The sequence below is a fragment of the Trichophyton verrucosum genome, assembly GCF_000151505.1.
Source record: "Trichophyton verrucosum HKI 0517 chromosome Unknown contig00318_1.f1.exp, whole genome shotgun sequence".
NCBI classification, from domain to species: domain Eukaryota; kingdom Fungi; phylum Ascomycota; class Eurotiomycetes; order Onygenales; family Arthrodermataceae; genus Trichophyton; species Trichophyton verrucosum.
The window spans coordinates 39195-55163 of record NW_003315434.1 but is presented as its reverse complement, the minus strand read 5'-3'; the positions used below and the strand labels follow the sequence as shown (position 1 = coordinate 55163).

The 15969-nt window shown below is 47.7% G+C and overlaps 8 protein-coding genes across 8 annotated transcripts; 4 read left to right on the top strand and 4 right to left on the bottom strand.

Annotated features, from left to right (window-relative positions):
* Positions 1-518: 518 nt before the first annotated feature.
* Positions 519-2258, bottom strand: TRV_03967 (uncharacterized protein; the record flags this gene model as incomplete). Its single annotated transcript, XM_003021891.1, has 4 exons — positions 519-1787; positions 1861-1921; positions 1995-2153; positions 2215-2258. 4 exons carry the CDS (start codon positions 2256-2258, stop codon positions 519-521), a joined length of 1533 nt encoding a protein of 510 aa, XP_003021937.1.
* Positions 2259-2547: 289 nt separating this feature from the next.
* Positions 2548-3903, top strand: TRV_03966 (uncharacterized protein; the record flags this gene model as incomplete). Its single annotated transcript, XM_003021890.1, has 1 exon — positions 2548-3903. One exon carries the CDS (start codon positions 2548-2550, stop codon positions 3901-3903), a length of 1356 nt encoding a protein of 451 aa, XP_003021936.1.
* A 93-nt stretch (positions 3904-3996) lies between these two features.
* Positions 3997-4218, bottom strand: TRV_03965 (uncharacterized protein; the record flags this gene model as incomplete). The annotated part of the gene is made up of 1 exon (XM_003021889.1): positions 3997-4218. One exon carries the CDS (start codon positions 4216-4218, stop codon positions 3997-3999), a length of 222 nt encoding a protein of 73 aa, XP_003021935.1.
* A 1503-nt stretch (positions 4219-5721) lies between these two features.
* Positions 5722-6139, top strand: TRV_03964 (uncharacterized protein; the record flags this gene model as incomplete). Its single annotated transcript, XM_003021888.1, has 2 exons — positions 5722-5820; positions 5891-6139. The coding sequence occupies 2 exons, from the start codon at positions 5722-5724 to the stop codon at positions 6137-6139; spliced, it is 348 nt and encodes a 115-aa protein (XP_003021934.1).
* Positions 6140-6941: 802 nt separating this feature from the next.
* On the bottom strand, positions 6942-7823 carry TRV_03963 (uncharacterized protein; the record flags this gene model as incomplete). Its single annotated transcript, XM_003021887.1, has 1 exon — positions 6942-7823. One exon carries the CDS (start codon positions 7821-7823, stop codon positions 6942-6944), a length of 882 nt encoding a protein of 293 aa, XP_003021933.1.
* A 471-nt stretch (positions 7824-8294) lies between these two features.
* On the top strand, positions 8295-10349 carry TRV_03962 (uncharacterized protein; the record flags this gene model as incomplete). The annotated part of the gene is made up of 1 exon (XM_003021886.1): positions 8295-10349. One exon carries the CDS (start codon positions 8295-8297, stop codon positions 10347-10349), a length of 2055 nt encoding a protein of 684 aa, XP_003021932.1.
* Positions 10350-12215: 1866 nt separating this feature from the next.
* On the top strand, positions 12216-13225 carry TRV_03961 (uncharacterized protein; the record flags this gene model as incomplete). The annotated part of the gene is made up of 2 exons (XM_003021885.1): positions 12216-12234; positions 12309-13225. The coding sequence occupies 2 exons, from the start codon at positions 12216-12218 to the stop codon at positions 13223-13225; spliced, it is 936 nt and encodes a 311-aa protein (XP_003021931.1).
* Positions 13226-13734: 509 nt separating this feature from the next.
* On the bottom strand, positions 13735-15078 carry TRV_03960 (uncharacterized protein; the record flags this gene model as incomplete). The annotated part of the gene is made up of 2 exons (XM_003021884.1): positions 13735-13896; positions 13957-15078. The coding sequence occupies 2 exons, from the start codon at positions 15076-15078 to the stop codon at positions 13735-13737; spliced, it is 1284 nt and encodes a 427-aa protein (XP_003021930.1).
* Between the last annotated feature and the right edge of the window lie 891 nt (positions 15079-15969).

Genomic DNA, 15969 nt, shown 5'->3' with positions numbered 1-15969 from the left:
AGTATAATGGTGGAAGGCTGGCTTCCTGGCCTATGCCGCCGTGTACTCCGTAGGATTCTTATGATGGGCGCTCAGCGGGTCTTTATAGAACATGACATGGTTGGTATTCGTGAAAGGCGTCGTATCGACCAAGCATATTCATCTTAACACGAGCAATGCAAAACAGCTCCATGAACGGCGGGTGACGAAGCCAAAAGCCGACCGTGATTTGGCGACTGGAGAGGAGGCTGGAGAAGATCAACCGCCAAGCGCTGCTGCGCCTTGGATAGAAGTCGACGTCATAGATTTTCATATAGCATACAAAGGACGATGACTTGAAGATAATATGAAGAGACACCGAAGGATGATGAAAAGAAGTATACTGTGGCACGGAATGTGGTCTTTGATATTAAGGTAGGACGGCACTTTCATACCCAGCTATCTAATAGTCAACAGACAGAGAACGTGAGTCACTTGCTTTTCATCAGTCGTAACAATATAAAACACCCCATCGCAAACTCCAAAAGAACTCATTAGTTTTAAGACGTAAGCTTGCCCCAGGAAGATCGACCCGTTTTCCCTTTAGGATACTTGAATGATCTATCTCCCATTCCAAAGTTCGTGCCCGATATTGCCGATTCATGGGAATAAAGATTGGCGTACCTCATTCCACCAAAACCTCCCATCAAGGGGTGCATGTTGTGGACATTTTCGGGCCTAAATCCCTCGGCCTGGCTAAAGGTTGAATCATAGAGCATTCTAAGATTATTGTTCCATAATAGCAGGGCGTTGGAGCGCTCCTTGTCGATATCGCACCTTCGGGTGATTTCCACAATGCCATCTTCTTCATTTATTTTTGCATCAGCGAGCTCTCCATCGAGAATCAGGAAACTGAGGATGTCTTGGACTTCTGCAACCGAGATCTTGAGCTTCTTGGAGACAAATGCAAGGGTGAAGCGAGTGTAGGGCTGGATGAGTTTCATAACGGCCTTGGTGCGCATGTTACGGCTGACTTCACCGATGTTTTCAGCGATGAAATGGTCCTCTAAAAGATCTGGTTTGTTCCGGAGGACTGCCTCGTAGGCATGGATGTCATCGCGCTGGAAGGCATCTACAAGGTCAGTCATGCCAGAAACTCGAGGATCATCTTTATATGGCTTCGTCTCTTGTGAGTCGAACGGGTTGATGTCTGACTTCATCAGCATGGTGGCTAGAACCATATACTTCAACACCTGGATGCGTTGCATCGATCCGGCTTCGTCGTAGTTGCGGAACGATTCGAAAAAGTCGCTGTGAGCTTCCTTCCAATTCTCTTCGCTCATATGCATTTTGCCGCCGCACTCACGTATAATACCCATGATTTTTGGATGCGGAACAGCAGACCTAACTTTAAGCGCCCTTTGGTATAGCGCCTTCAGCCTCTTATTATTCTTGGTATTGGCATACATTTGGATCTCCAAGGCGTATATCTCCAGCGAATAGGTTCCCTTGGATGGATCATCAGTTCCGTCTGACCGTTGGCAGGCCTTGTGGAGCTCTTTAAGCTTCCTGCTAAGTTGTGCATATTCCTTCTTATCCAACCAAAGCTTTGCAAGCTTTATGTTTGTCTTCAGCCAGAGACGTTCATTGTTGGTATTCTGGAACGATTCAAGTGTCAACGAATAGAACTCCTCCATGCAATGGTATGCCGTTACGTCATCGGATGACTTTTCAATGTAGTCTAGCATGTTGTTGATCGACTTCTCCGAGTAGTTTCGAGTAACGGCCGACTTGACATAGGTGAGGAGCTCTTTATAATGGGTAATCGCCTATTAACCATGGTAGTGTTAATGTGCCAGATTCCTAGAGGTGATATTATTGGAATTTTGTGGGAAGACGTACGTCGTCGTATCGACCGAGCCGAAATTCCAGTTTGATGGCCTGTTTTAGTCCCTTGAATCCCCTTGAATACGGTTAACAATGTATCTACATAAAAGTAGAGAGCATAAGGGAAAGAAAAGCAATGATAACCTTACCAGTCACCTTTATCTTGCTCCAGCGGGGGGATCCCTAGGAACTCTTCTATCGCCTCCTCTGGATTGTCGACCTTTATTTGCTTCGCATTATAATATTTGTTCTCGATGCCGATATCGCCAGAATCATCGTCATCTTCATCCTGGTACTCGAAGTCATACCTATTGGCGGTCTCAGTTAGTTATATTCGTACGCACACGAGGGGTGCAATGGATAGCTCACTCCTCCTGATCGGAGTCCTGCATAAAGTCATCATCATCCGACATGGTGGCGGGTAAAAAGTCGATGGGTTAATTAAGCAGCAACGTATTTGTCCTTTCAAACGAGAGTAACAAGTAGAAAGAAACGAAGGAGCAGTAACATGTAGTCTTGTATGTCTTCAATTCTGACGATTGACGTTTTGCTCCAAAGTTGATGTTGATCGCTGTTATTGACAATAAAGATGTTGATTAGGTAATTATGAGATCATCGGTGCAATATTACATCAGCCATTACATAATAACTCACGTGATAATATTTAGTCACCGCCAAGACTCATCCTCTTTTTAGCTTTTTATGTTTTTTATTTCTATTTTGACGAAGGCAAAACATCAACCGGAGGGAAAACGAAGGGAGGACAGAAGGAAAAGAAGAGCAAAAGGACGAGATACGAGAGTCAAGATGGGAGGCGACCTTAACGTGAAGAAGAGCTGGCATCCAGTGCTGCTCAAGAACCAGGAGCGAGTATGGGTCGAGCAGAAGAAAGCGCTCGAGGAGCGCAAGCGGATCGACCAGATGATGAAAGAGCGCCAGGAAGAGAGGCAGATACAAGAGCTACAGGAGATGCAGGAGGCCGCTGGCGGCAAGAAACGGCTGAACCGAGTCGACTGGATGTACTCTGGTCCAGCTGCGGGACAGACTGGCACGACAGAGGAGATGGAAGGATACCTCCTAGGCAGAAGGCGAATCGACGGGCTGCTTAAGGGGTCAGAGAACTCGAAGCTGGAGAAGGCTGCGCCCGAGGAATCGTTTATGCTGGCTCAGAATGCGAACACTGCGCGGGATACAGCGGCGAAGATCAGGGAGGACCCCATGTTGGCCATCAAGAAGCAAGAACAGGCTGCATATGAGGCTATGATGAATGACCCAGCTCGGCGGAGGGCGTTGCTGAAGGCTGCCGGAATGGACGAGGACAGGTCAACGGCTCATACAGAGAAGGAGAGAAGACTTCGACGACACCGACACAGAGACGAGCGTGACCGTGACCGTGACCGTGACCGTGACCGTGACCGTGACAGAGATCGTGATCGAGACGATGAGAGACGGTCGAGTCGTCGGTCGAGGAGACATCATGATGAAGATGACCGGCGGAGCAGACATCATCGCAGGGATCGTTCGCGTAGCGCCTCCCACAGCCGTTCACCACCACCACAATCATCACGAAGGTCATACCGATCACCTTCACCTCATCGACGAAAGCGGTCCTTTTCACCACGTCAAAGGGATAGAGACAGGGACAGGTCGCGATCCCCGTATAGACGCCGTGAAGAAGAAGAGTCCTCAAGGAGACATACTAGCAGTTATCGAAGTCACCGGTCTACTGGCCCGCGCCGGCCCAAGCCAGAGATCCATCAAAGCCGTCCTCCCCAGCCATCGTCTGCAGATCTAGAACGAGAGCGCGCAGCACGCCTTGCAGCCATGCAGCAAAACGCAAATGAGCTCGATGAAGAGCGCACGCGACGTATCAACGCAGCAGAGGAACGCGACAAGGCAGAGAGAGAGGCAGAAGAGGCAGCTAGAGCAGAGTCGAGCAAATACGGCGGACGGGGGGCCTTTGTCAACAATATCCACCGAAAGGCGGGAGACATCGATCTAGCAGATCGACTGCAGCGAGGCAAGAAGAACCTCGAAAAGGAACAGGAAGCTTACTGATCACGACAAGGGTTATTTATTTTATTTTATTTTGTCTTTCTTATTTTTGGCATTGATTTGTTTTCTTTTGGCTCGGGATTATGCATTTGGGCGTCAGCATACATATTCTGGTTCTAGCATTACGGATATCAAATATGGAATACCATGGACAACAATAACATTGATTGACAACAGACATTGCTCTTCCTCTGCTCCATCTTCTTTTGGTCCTTCGTCAGCCCATGTTTTCTTCTTTCTGACCCCGGCCGCTGCATCCGCTACGCCACTCGCGATCCAGGCCAACAGGAGGCCTTGTACCTGCGCAACAAGCGCCATGTCATGCCAACACAAGACGAGGCTTTCGATCGTCACGCTGACAGGTCAAGTTCCTCTCTTGGACTTGCGGTCCCGTTCCTTAATAATAACGGCCACCAAACGACCAGACCCGAAGTCGAAATCCATCCAAGGATCTCTGGCTGCGCCGTTCCTGCAGGTCAAGGTTTGAATTCCTTATCTCTCCTTTCCTGCAGAAACGTCACCAGTTATAAATAGACATGAAGAATTCTGGGCTCTGCAGAACTTCTTGCTGTAAAACTCTTTTGCCGTTCAAATATTTCGCCTCCTCGCCGTTGGGGCTCACCCTGCTGAGGAATATACATAACTACAACACTGTCTACCTTGAAAAAAAAAAAAAAGCTCCACATACTCAAACACCCACCTCTCAGCTTCATCTTCCATCGGCCAACACAAGCAGTAATTCGCTTTTGCTAGTTTTGCTAGGGCTTCCTCCTCCTCTCGTCACGGGGCAGTCAATAATACGAGCACCTTAGTATCCCTGATCCCGGCCGCGGCAGATGGAATCGACTGATTTTCTTGGACAACATCATCGATAGTCCTGCGCTTCTCCCGGGCCCTCCACTTATTCTGCTCCATTTCTTCTTCTTCCCTTCTACTTCTCTTCTTCTTCTCGACGATCTATTGGCAGCGAGAGCATTGAAATATTTTATCCGGCTTCGAGTCGCCAGGGTTACTTGAAAGTCCAGCTTGTTTTCCGTCTTCTCCAGCCTTATCCGGACGATCCCGTGTATTTTACCCCTGATTGGAATCCTATCCCGCTAGCATCGACTCGACCGTTTGCATTTACAAGACTTAACTACTTATCTCCAGCCCGTCTGGTTCTCTTTTGCGAGCCGTTGCCTCGTCTCGATCTCGCTCGTATCGCCGCTCGTTGTGCTCCCCACATTCTTCGCTTTGGATCCTGGGGTGCATACATTTCAACGTTCTCGCAGCCTGTGTGATTTGTTGCTCAAGCTCCGACTGAACGGTTTCCAGGATGCCTCTCTGTGGAGGAGAGAAGACCGAGAAGCGCAAGCTGGTGCTCCTGTGAGTTGGAGCTGATCGGGACGCTGTGAGGATTAAATAGCTGGACTGACGTGGTGGCGATATTTAGAGGAGACGGTGCATGCGGCAAGACTTCGTTGCTAAACGTCTTTACCAGAGGGTGAGTATAAGAAAATACCTGCTTCGAATGAGACGAGAGAAAATTCTAAGCTTATATCGGCTAACATTACCCTAGATTTTTTCCCACCGTCTAGTATGCTATTCCTCCGAGCTCTGCGTTTTTTTACCGTTGCTAACATATTGTCCCCCTTAAAGTGAACCCACTGTATTTGGTATGTCTGGACTTGATGTCGAAACCATTTAGGAGTATATACGCTAATACGAAATATCTCTTATATAGAGAACTATGTCCATGGTAGACCTCTCTCGCCGCCTCACGATCAAGAAAGAAAGACGCTTACGAGATGACAAACAGATATATATGTTGACAACATCCATATGGAGCTATCCCTCTGGGATACGGCCGGACAAGAGGAATTCGACCGCCTCCGTGCTCTATCATACGATGACACCCAAGCTATAATGCTCTGTTTCAGTGTATGTTACAGACTCAACGAGAGCCAGTTGTACCTACCAAGGATGATAGCTAATGTTTACGTGCGCATAGGTTGATAGTAAAGATTCCCTCGAGAATGTCGAGTCGAAATGGCTAGCTGAAATTGGCGAGAACTGCCCTGGCGCAAAGATCGTGGTCGTTGCGCTGAAATGTGACCTTCGAGAAGAAGCCAGTGATGAAAAAGATGATGGCAGCAACACCCAACAACAGCCAAAGCCAGTCATTACCTACAGCGAAGGCCTCGAAGTTGCAAAAAGAATAAATGCTCTACGATACCTAGGTGCGTTTACTCGACCTTGATACAGAGAGCTCAAGTACTGACTGGAGATAGAATGCTCGGCTATGAGAAATCGCGGAGTCAACGAGGCCTTTACTGAAGCAGCCCGAGTCGCTCTCTCGGTAAAACCAGCGAAGGCATCTGATAGAAGCGGCAAATGCGTGATCCAGTAGGATCCGTACCCTCAACATTTTTCTTACGAGTTTCTTTTTGTCTCGTCTTTCTTCATGCTCGAGCTGTTTATCCTCTTCGCTTTCGCCTCTTCTCTGTATTATCTTGTCGTCTACTTCTACTTCTGCTACTGGACAATCCGCCTATCCTGCCTTTAATGTTTGATGTTTCTAATTCTTTTCCCGGGCGCAAATGTGGAACCCTGCAATGTCTCTGAAGACATTCATTTGCTACCGCTTTCTACGAATGTGATGGTGTCTCTTAAGATACCCTCTGTATATAACTATTTATACCCTCCATCGTCTAGCTGGATGGCCTGCTTTGTCCCTGTCTTTTTCCGTATTATGACCTTTCTCCTTTTTACTTTGAATTCATTCTGTTCTCTTCCCTTCCCTGGAACATTTACCTTTCTGGATATCAATTTGTCCATGCAATGCAACTGAAACACCATCTCATGTTATCTAGAGACGACCCAGTTGACGCATGATGGCTGATGTCTGTGTTATATGCTCTTTTATCTGGAAATACTCTCATATCTCACACCTCTATATCTACACTTTATCTACATCTTCCCTTTCTACCTTAGATTTTTCATTCCGTGTCTGAACGGAGAATTTATGCAAATGAACAGGGGGTATCAAACAAAGCACAATACTAACCAAGTACGTCCTCCTCTTGGATCCTATATACCTCGTCCAGCCTGGGGCCCTGACCACCACTAGGGCCTCCGGAATTCACCCGGTCGACAAACGCCTGGACAAACCGCGTACCAACCTCCTCCATCGTTACATCTCCTACATTCACACCCACACCCTCTAGACTCGTAGATTCTTTGCCCTCAAGCCCACACGCAACTATCTGCCGCAGATACCATAGTGGTTCCTCAGTGATGCAGAATCCGACGCCATAACTGCTCACGAACCGTCGCAAATGCACACCAACCGCGGCAACTTTGCGAGGCATACCGCTGTTCCCGACATCAGGCTTCACCCATACACCCGGATCTTCAGTAGTTGTTCCACCTTTCACACCAAACCCTTTTAACACATCGAGTACACTGTTTTCAAGTAGCCTGATGTGACATCTCGGCCCGATACGTAAAGCCCGGAGATCCAGTATGGTATATATAACTAGCTGGCCGGGGCCATGGTATGTAGTTTGCCCACCACGTAGAGTAGGATAATATTCAGCTAGATGTTGGGCGGCATTGGTAGGAGAAGAAGTCGGCGTTAGGATATTACGAATCGGTTCGAGGGGGGTGGGAAGGGAAAGGTCCGATGCCTTGGTAGCGAAGGTGTTTGATGACTCATCGTTCGGCGAGCATGATGCAGGTAGGTCGCGTCTCCCAGTCGTATATACGGGGCGAGGAGTGAAGGTTAAGATCGTAGGGTCTGGGGCGGATGTAGGTGGAAACAGAGCTGGAGATTCAGACTGTTTCCTTTTATGGGTGAGCAGGCGTGAGACGAGTATCTGCTGCAGAAGTGAAGCCTGTCTAAATGGTATAATATTCGGTATATGCAAATGAGCAAGGCGCATGTTTATATCCCCACTGTCTTGTCCCCTGGCCGGAGGTGTAGACTTCTTGTGCTGTCCCCTGACGTTTTCCTCAACTTCAAATGCGACTCAAAAAGAGATATCTGATTATATAATCAATTTCAGTCATGTGATTATTAGTATTTAATTCTGGTCTGTGCCCAACTTAATTTTGTCTTTTTGCCGCAACCTTAACTGGATCAAGCTTAACCTTCGTTATCCTTAAATTTATCAAAAACACCTCCAAGCTACATCAATCAACCTCATACAGGGAGGCAGACTTGATGTTGATAGCGGCCGCTTATATTGACATTACATATCTGTTATTTCACACGACTGGAATACATTTTGAACTCGGCCCGCAGTACTCAAAGGTTCTTGACGGCAACCCCGCATTCATTTCTCCCAAGGCCCCCCACCAAACTTGACAAAACAGCTAGAACTGCTTTGATAAAGAGAGACACTTCTTTGACCATGGCTTGCATTCTTGACTTACCTGCCGAGCTCATTTTTCCAATTCTCGATGACCTGCTTACCAGCCATCCACCATCCCTGGTCGCTTTTGCGTGTACAAACAAACGCAGTCATCATCTCTCGAAGCCGGCGCTCACTCGTGGTCGCTATCACACCCTTGCATTTAAAGTTGATTTATCGAGACTACAGGACGATGTAAAGAAGTGTACTCTTGAGCTAGAAAGGGACGGGGGTGCCTTCGATGCTGTACGCTACCTGATTATAGAGACTATAGAGTGGCGATCTCTAAAGATCTACGACGACGAAGTAAGTGACGAGGACTTGTCTCAAAGGCCTTTATTTCGCTGGAAACGTTATGATACTTTGGAACGCCAAGAAATTGATTCACTCACCCGCTATCACACTGAACGATGGCCTGAATCGGATCGCTGTGACCTTGATGACGGCTCATGGATGCCATTGGCGGACCTTCTTCGTCGCCTTCCTCAGCTAGCAGACCTAGTCTACCTGGGCCTGACCCAATTTCCCCCGTGTATGCTTGATGCCCTTCATACCTCTATACCATCTTGCAGACTATTTCTGCATAACTTCATGCTACGCTCCATTGTTGAGGGGGATAGGCTAGACGAATATGACTATACACTGGTTACCTCACCCTGTCTATATGGTCTCACAATTTCATGCTACGATGTCCAAATCTCTGAGGAGCTATACAGCTTCCATCAGGAAGCCATTCAGCGTATGGTATATGGGCTCTCGCCAAACCTGAAAGAAATTCATATAGATCGTGACCGCCTAGGTGGCTTCGCAGCACGGTTTCCCTTGAAACCTGCCTATAGTTGGAACCAACACTGGCAGGGTTTTACCTTGGACAAAAAACTTCCAGGGACATTTCAAAAGGGTGCGCTAGAGCGCATAGTGTTGTCCAAGACAGAAACAGACATCATCAAACGGGATATAGAACCGTGGAGTGAGTATACAGATTTCTCAAAGTTGCGTGTCTTGAGGCTCTGTCCCTATGTCTGTAACATTCGGGAAGACGTGCTAGAGTACCTTTTGACCTTTATCTTTGCATCTCTTGAGACATTTGAACTATGGATGGGAAGATTTAGTCGGATCTCCTTTTTTCTTCTGCCATGCTCATCTTCCTTTGCCCGTGCTACTAAACGGTTTCTCGAACAAGTACCTGCTCTATCGACTCTTAAGCTTCAGGATTGGGACCCAAAACTTGAGCTGGATGTTCTCCAATATTCCAATCTACGCAAACTTCATTTAAAGCCAGTGGTTGGTTCGTCTGTATCCCTCAACAACCTCAACCATATAGCCAAATACTGCCCTTTACTTTCGACCCTTGTCATAACCCTCCGCCGCCTTCGGGGAAACGCAGATGAGGTCAAAATGTATAAAGTTCTAGGCTCTATGGCCAGACTAGCCTACCTGGATCTCTTATTGGATGTGGAAGACCCCAAGTTTCGCTTGGGAGATTGCGAGAAGGCGCCTGATATTCCTAGCGATCCTTCTTTTGATGACTTTGACAAGGAATTTTATCCCCAGATAACCCTCGGATGTTACAAATGCCCCCGTAAAGGACATTTGCGGGATGGGCTCATAAATAGTGCTCTTGACGCCGACCTGGTTTCCTCTATTTTTCGCACGATAAATTCGGCTAAGCCAGATATATCGGTCCTACTCAAAAAGATGACCATTAGAGTCGACACAACGGAATTCACAAATGATATATATGATAGGGGCGCAAGTACGCTTTACTACAATGTCCTCAGATATCTCGGTGTAGAGTGGACAGTAGAACGAAATTCCTCAGATCTTACTATGGATAACCTCATCGCGATCAGAACAGGGAAGAACAGAATCGAGTGGAATAGATGTTTGCAGTCCTTTGATGATACGTGCCGTGACCTAGGCGCTGTATTCCATAATCTGTGGCCTTCAAAAGGGGGATCTAGCGAGGCAAATGACTGGCATAGCTTCCCACTGGCCACGGGTGATAATGAAGCAGAAATAGAGCGATGGCTCAACAGAAACAAGTCAGGTTAAATGTCTCGATTATGGGATCTAGGCCTAGGAGAAGTGGATTTCCCCCGGTCTCCAGAGGTTATGACAAGCGGGATGCTCTAGATTTAGTTTTTTTCCCCTATTTAGCAGTGGATATATCAACGTTTATACAAATTGTTATCAGTGGAATTATAAATGTCAGGTTGCTAGAATTTTTGTATCATGATTTGCATCAAGTCAGAGACTTCGTCGCTCATGGAAACTGCTTCCTCCCCCATCCACTTGCTATGTAAAGCTAAGAGGAAGGGATTGGTGGCAGTAATTGAGTATTGAGTACTTATAGACTAATTCCACCTGCCACGCCAATGATGACTGACGATGTGCATGAGAAGTGGTAGCGAGATTAGGCGGGAGAGAGCATATTCTCCCAGATCCAAGCTGAGTATGCCGGGACATTGCTATAGGTATCTTAATGCGCGTATCGTCCACATACAGTGTATGAGATAACCCCAATCTGCTTCATAAACGCCTCGTCGACAACTGGACCACCATCATCCTCGTTACAGGCACCTTTTCCTCCGGCTTTGACAGGAGTACACAATGCTGACTCAGTGACTTGAGGCGGTCATGTATGGCTTTTATTGCAGTCTTCAAGGCTTATTAAGTCGATATCTGTGACGAGCAAATTTGCGGGAGGGAACCGCTGCCGCTGCTAGTAGTTTCCCCGCCAGTAAGAGAGCATTTTGGTCCTATTTCTGGGACTGCGTCGTTGGGGGATAGAAGGAGCATGGCTGAGATCGAATGTCTAAACACCAGGCTATTCTGTAGCTGGAGGATAGCGATATATTTTTGTTTGGTCTTAGCGTCGAATTCGGGATGCATAATTATTTTCGCTATCCGCACCCGTTGCCCACCAGAGGCATGTTTGCACTGAGCCTACCCGGACCCTGTCTGACTTGGTGTTAGATCTTTGAGGCAATGGGCAGCGGTAAGGATATGGTCTTTGCTGGTGATGCTGCCGCCGCATCTATGGGAGCTCTTGAATAGAAACTTGGAAAGGGTAGGCTTCCTTGCTGCCGTCCGCCAACGATAGCTTGAGCTAGGCCTGACCCATAAGCTGATAGTATAAGGATATATAAATGGAGAGCTTGATGGTGAGTTATGCCGGTGGGAAGGGCCGTAAATAGCACTTGGATAGCAATAAGGGCCCAGGAAATATGGTCCCTCCATAACACACAGCTCAAGCTATTCGGAAGGTTGCTGAGGGTATATATACTCCGTACCCGAAAGAGTGGGTTCTATGGTTTACCACTCAAGGCTCAAGGATCCCAATCTCTCTCCTGGAACAAATCAACGGCTAGACGGTGGCCATCTTTACGAAGGCCTGGCAAGCAGAGTTCAATATAGTCTATTGACCCTTGAGATGATTATTGGTATATGTCCAACTTCAATCAGAAGAAAAACAAATTATTCATAACAAGCAGCATCAGTGAGCTGGGAAGATTTGCTTTCAATGCCATCTCATAAGTGTGATGCCAAAAGAAACCACTTATTCGTTCACAGCTTTTGATCGTCGGATTCCCAAAAATAAGAGCTCGCTTAAGCCGCGGCTAAAAATATTAGCGCCAAAATATGATGACTAACAAACCTAATTCTTGCCAAGCCCCATGACACTAGCCGCGGTCACGTGTGAATAATGACGCTCGGGCTCGAGTTTCGCGACTCCAAAAGGATGACAACAAAAGATAAGACGACCAAGCGAAAGAGACCGCAAGGTGAACTTGATAAAGTGTCGTCAAAGCTCTTCTGGCCTCCAAACCGGAGTATACCGAGGTTTGGAAGCTAGCCGCACCATGTAGAAGAAATGTAAGTCTTCTTGGTCCTTACACTTGATGTGCATTTGGAGACATGGCTGACCGTCAACAAGGTACGACTTACCGGTTCAACTCCGCCTGCGCCGGGCCATTCTCGAAGGCGATGCTCTGCTAGTCAAACGGATAGCTAAGAAATATCCAAAATATTTGCATAACCCCGATTTTGACGACAAGAGCAACACCTCTCTTCACCTGGCCGCAATACTAGGCAACCTCGAAGTAGTCAAGCTGCTGGTCAGTCTGGGCCATGATTCATGCGAGCCAGATATAGCTTTCATGGACTTTGATGGGGCCCCTGGAATAAGTCTGAATACGGATTCTTCGACACCGCTTCATCTAGCGGCTGCAAATTCACACGCGGATTGTGCGGATTACCTGGCTACCGTCTTCAAACATTCTATCGACTGGCAGGATAAGAACGGAGCTACGGCGTTAATGCTTGCGTCACAGGGCTCCAATATTTCAAGCCAGACGTCGAATACATCTTCATTGGTACCACCAAGACAAAGACCAAGGGCATCTTCATCAGCTTCGAACCCAGCTTCGTTCGAGGATACAAGTACTGTCTCCAAACTTATTAAACGCGGAGCGTCCTTGACAATGACTGATTCAGTGGGCAACACTGTACTTCATTACGCGAGTGCATGGGGGAATTTGAAAACATTTCGACTTCTAGTATCTGCCGGTGCCCCTCCACTAGCAAGGAACCATGCTAAATGTGCGCCAGCTGATTATGCGTTGAGTGTTCAGGCTGCGGCGTATTGTCGGTCTTTAGTGGCTGAATACGAGCGGGCAAGGAAGGGGCAGTACGAGCAGGATAAACCGAGCCTGAAAGTTAGATCGAATGATATACCTCCAGGCGATTCCCACTTGTCCCCGATATCCCCGGCCAGCGGCCTTAGACCAAAGATGAGTCTTGATAGTCAGAGAACCTCCCAGAGTTGTGGAATTGGAGGCGTACGATTGGTCTCACAGGATGAGAGTGATCAGGAGAATGAATTGAGGCCATCTGTTTCTTGGAGTAACCCGGGAACACCTATCTAATGGCTTCCCCATGAATGTGTATGATATTAACGAGCAGTTACTAGAGCAATCAATAAACCTATTCCAGCTTGATATTACATCGAAACACAGTAGTTAGCGATAATGAAGGCATTGATCCTCTATCCTACAGAACATATATATGTACAGATAGACCACCTCACCGTTCCCAGCCACTTTTGCCCGTCTATATCTTCCGTTAATCTTGCACCATGATTCCCAGGGTGACAGGTTCACAGTAATAATAAGTTCAGGAAAAAGAATCCTCAAAAACGCCAAAGCGGTGTTCTACATGAGCGTCTACCATCATGCGCTCATCCCATTGTTTTTTTTCCGTTGATTTTATTTCTCCAACAGGAGACGAACATATATGGATCAGGCCACCACGGGACGCCGGACTTCGCGAACATATTAGATCCGTCCATCTACGCGTGCCATTTGTAGGCAGGCGATTTATATCCTGTGGTTGGTGATATTTTTTGAGTAACTTTTTTCTTTTCTTTTGTGATAAATTACTTCCTTCGGTTGATGGTCTTGCGGCAGATTTCGATTAAGCCGTCCTTTGCTTCACTGTCGGGGAATTTGCTGATGGCTGCAACGGCGTCGTCGGCATATTGTTGGGCAAGAGCCCGAGTTTGTTCGAGACCATCAGATTGTGAAACAATTTGACGGGCCTACATAGATGTTAGAGCGCATAATAACGGCTTCGTATCAATGGATGGGTATTAACATACCAACTGGACGTCTCCTTCACGAGAGAATTTTCTGCCTACGAGCTTTCCAAGCTCTGGCCGTTGTTTCCAGGCAAATAACAAGGGCGAAGTAGCTAATCCTAGCTCTAGGTCGGCACCGGCAGGCTTACCTAGCTCCTCTCCACTGATGGTATAATCTAGCATATCATCAACGAGCTGGAAGGCCAATCCGAGGTTCCTTCCAAAGAGATAAGCTGCTTCCGCGACATCGGGGCCACTCTGGTTCAGCAACGCAGCTGCACGGCAGGACTTGCTGATCAAACTGGCGGATTTCAAATATGTCTTTTGCAGGTAATATGAGATGATATCTTCGGACCATACCGGATTTGATTCATCAAGCATCGTGTTTTTCAATTGCATGAATTCACCTTCGACCAGGTTGGCCATGACGGTTCCTAGCAACTCGATGACTTCGGGATCACGTAACCTGGCGATGAAGACGGATGCACGGCCAAGAAGGAAATCTCCAGCCAGCACGGCCATCTTGTTTCCAAACGCAAGGTTGGCAGAGAGATTTGATCGGCGAGTCACAGCGTTATCAATGACATCATCATGTAGGAGGGAAGCAGTATGAATCAGCTCAGTGATTTCAGCCAAGCGGCGTTGCGAAGGGAGGACGTTGGTAAAGTTATCCTTGGAATCTTCCTTGGTAGGCGCATATACGGTATCTCGGGTAGGTGAACTAAGCGGCATGAGATCGGGATTTGTATCAGCCAGAATGGCCGGGGAATTGATCGAATCGTTAATGTACGCTCCTGACGAGCTCGAAGAAGGGGTGGATAGTAGCGAGCTAAGCAGTTGGTCTCGTTCTCGACGTTTTTCACAGCTGGGCGTCAATGCTGTGGCTTGAGACATAAGCAGCACCAACATGGGCCGGACCTGCTTTCCTTCACTCTGAGCGTAGTATTTCGCAACCTGGTCTAGAATTGGGTGTCCGGAGCCCAGAAGACAGCGCAGATTCTTCTTGAGAAACTTCAACTCCTTGCCTACCATCCTGAGTGGGTCAACAGAGACGTTGGCAGGTAGTGAGCCTGGATTCGACGGCAGCGGAGGCGGAGGAGCCTTTGATATCTCCTTTGAAAACAGGTTCTGGGCCGCAGACATGGCTGATGCGAGTGCAGACTGGTCTTTTCGGCGCGAGGGATGGTAATTGCGAGCTGTGATGTGGGCTGGAGGTATGGAGAGAGAGATGGTGAAGCGGCTGTGAAGACATCGCGAGCATATTGAGGCCGGTCGCAAGGTCTGTGAAGCTCGCAGAGACAGCCCGTAGGCCGTCAAGCTTGGTCGAGCTCTCATTTCTTCGGGAGTTGGGAGTTATTTTATTCTGGTCTTTTCGCTGGTTGATCTGTTGAAGATGAGTGTCCTCGCGGTAGAAGTCGGGACGGGTTCCTAGGTCCGTCCGTGGTGTAGAGACGAGACGGAAATATAACAGGTACCTGCAGCAGTGTCTCCTATAGACAATTGAAGCAGGATATATGGTGTATATACCAGGCCATGCGCTGTGGTGCAAGCTGGTGCACCGTGGTGTTCTGTTGTTGCACGTCCAGTGTTGTACTTTTTTTTCAACGTCCAAAACTTGGCTGCGGAAAAAAGCTAAGGTTCATTTGGGTGTTTGCATTTCTCCGTGCCGAGCGTCGCAGCCGACCTCACCGAGGCCCCATAACTATGCAACTAAACGATTTAATTTATTTACTTGCTTCTTACTGCTTGATATGAAGACGGATAAATGGAATGCAGATGGATTCGAGCTTGGTGTCTAGGCAAAGGGACAGACAAAGGGAGGCAGAAAATTACATCGGGATGTTGTTGTAGCAAAGACACAGGAGAGAAGAGAGAAAGGGAAAAAAAGTAGTAAGCCCTGGCTTGTCGGTTGAAGGACTGTACATACATCCGAGCTGGCTCTCGAGCTCGCCAGAGGTGCATGTCTCTTGGTCGTTAGCCGTTGGTCTCTGGTCGACGGCGAGGAAAGAAAACGGCAGCCCTAAGAGGCGTGAG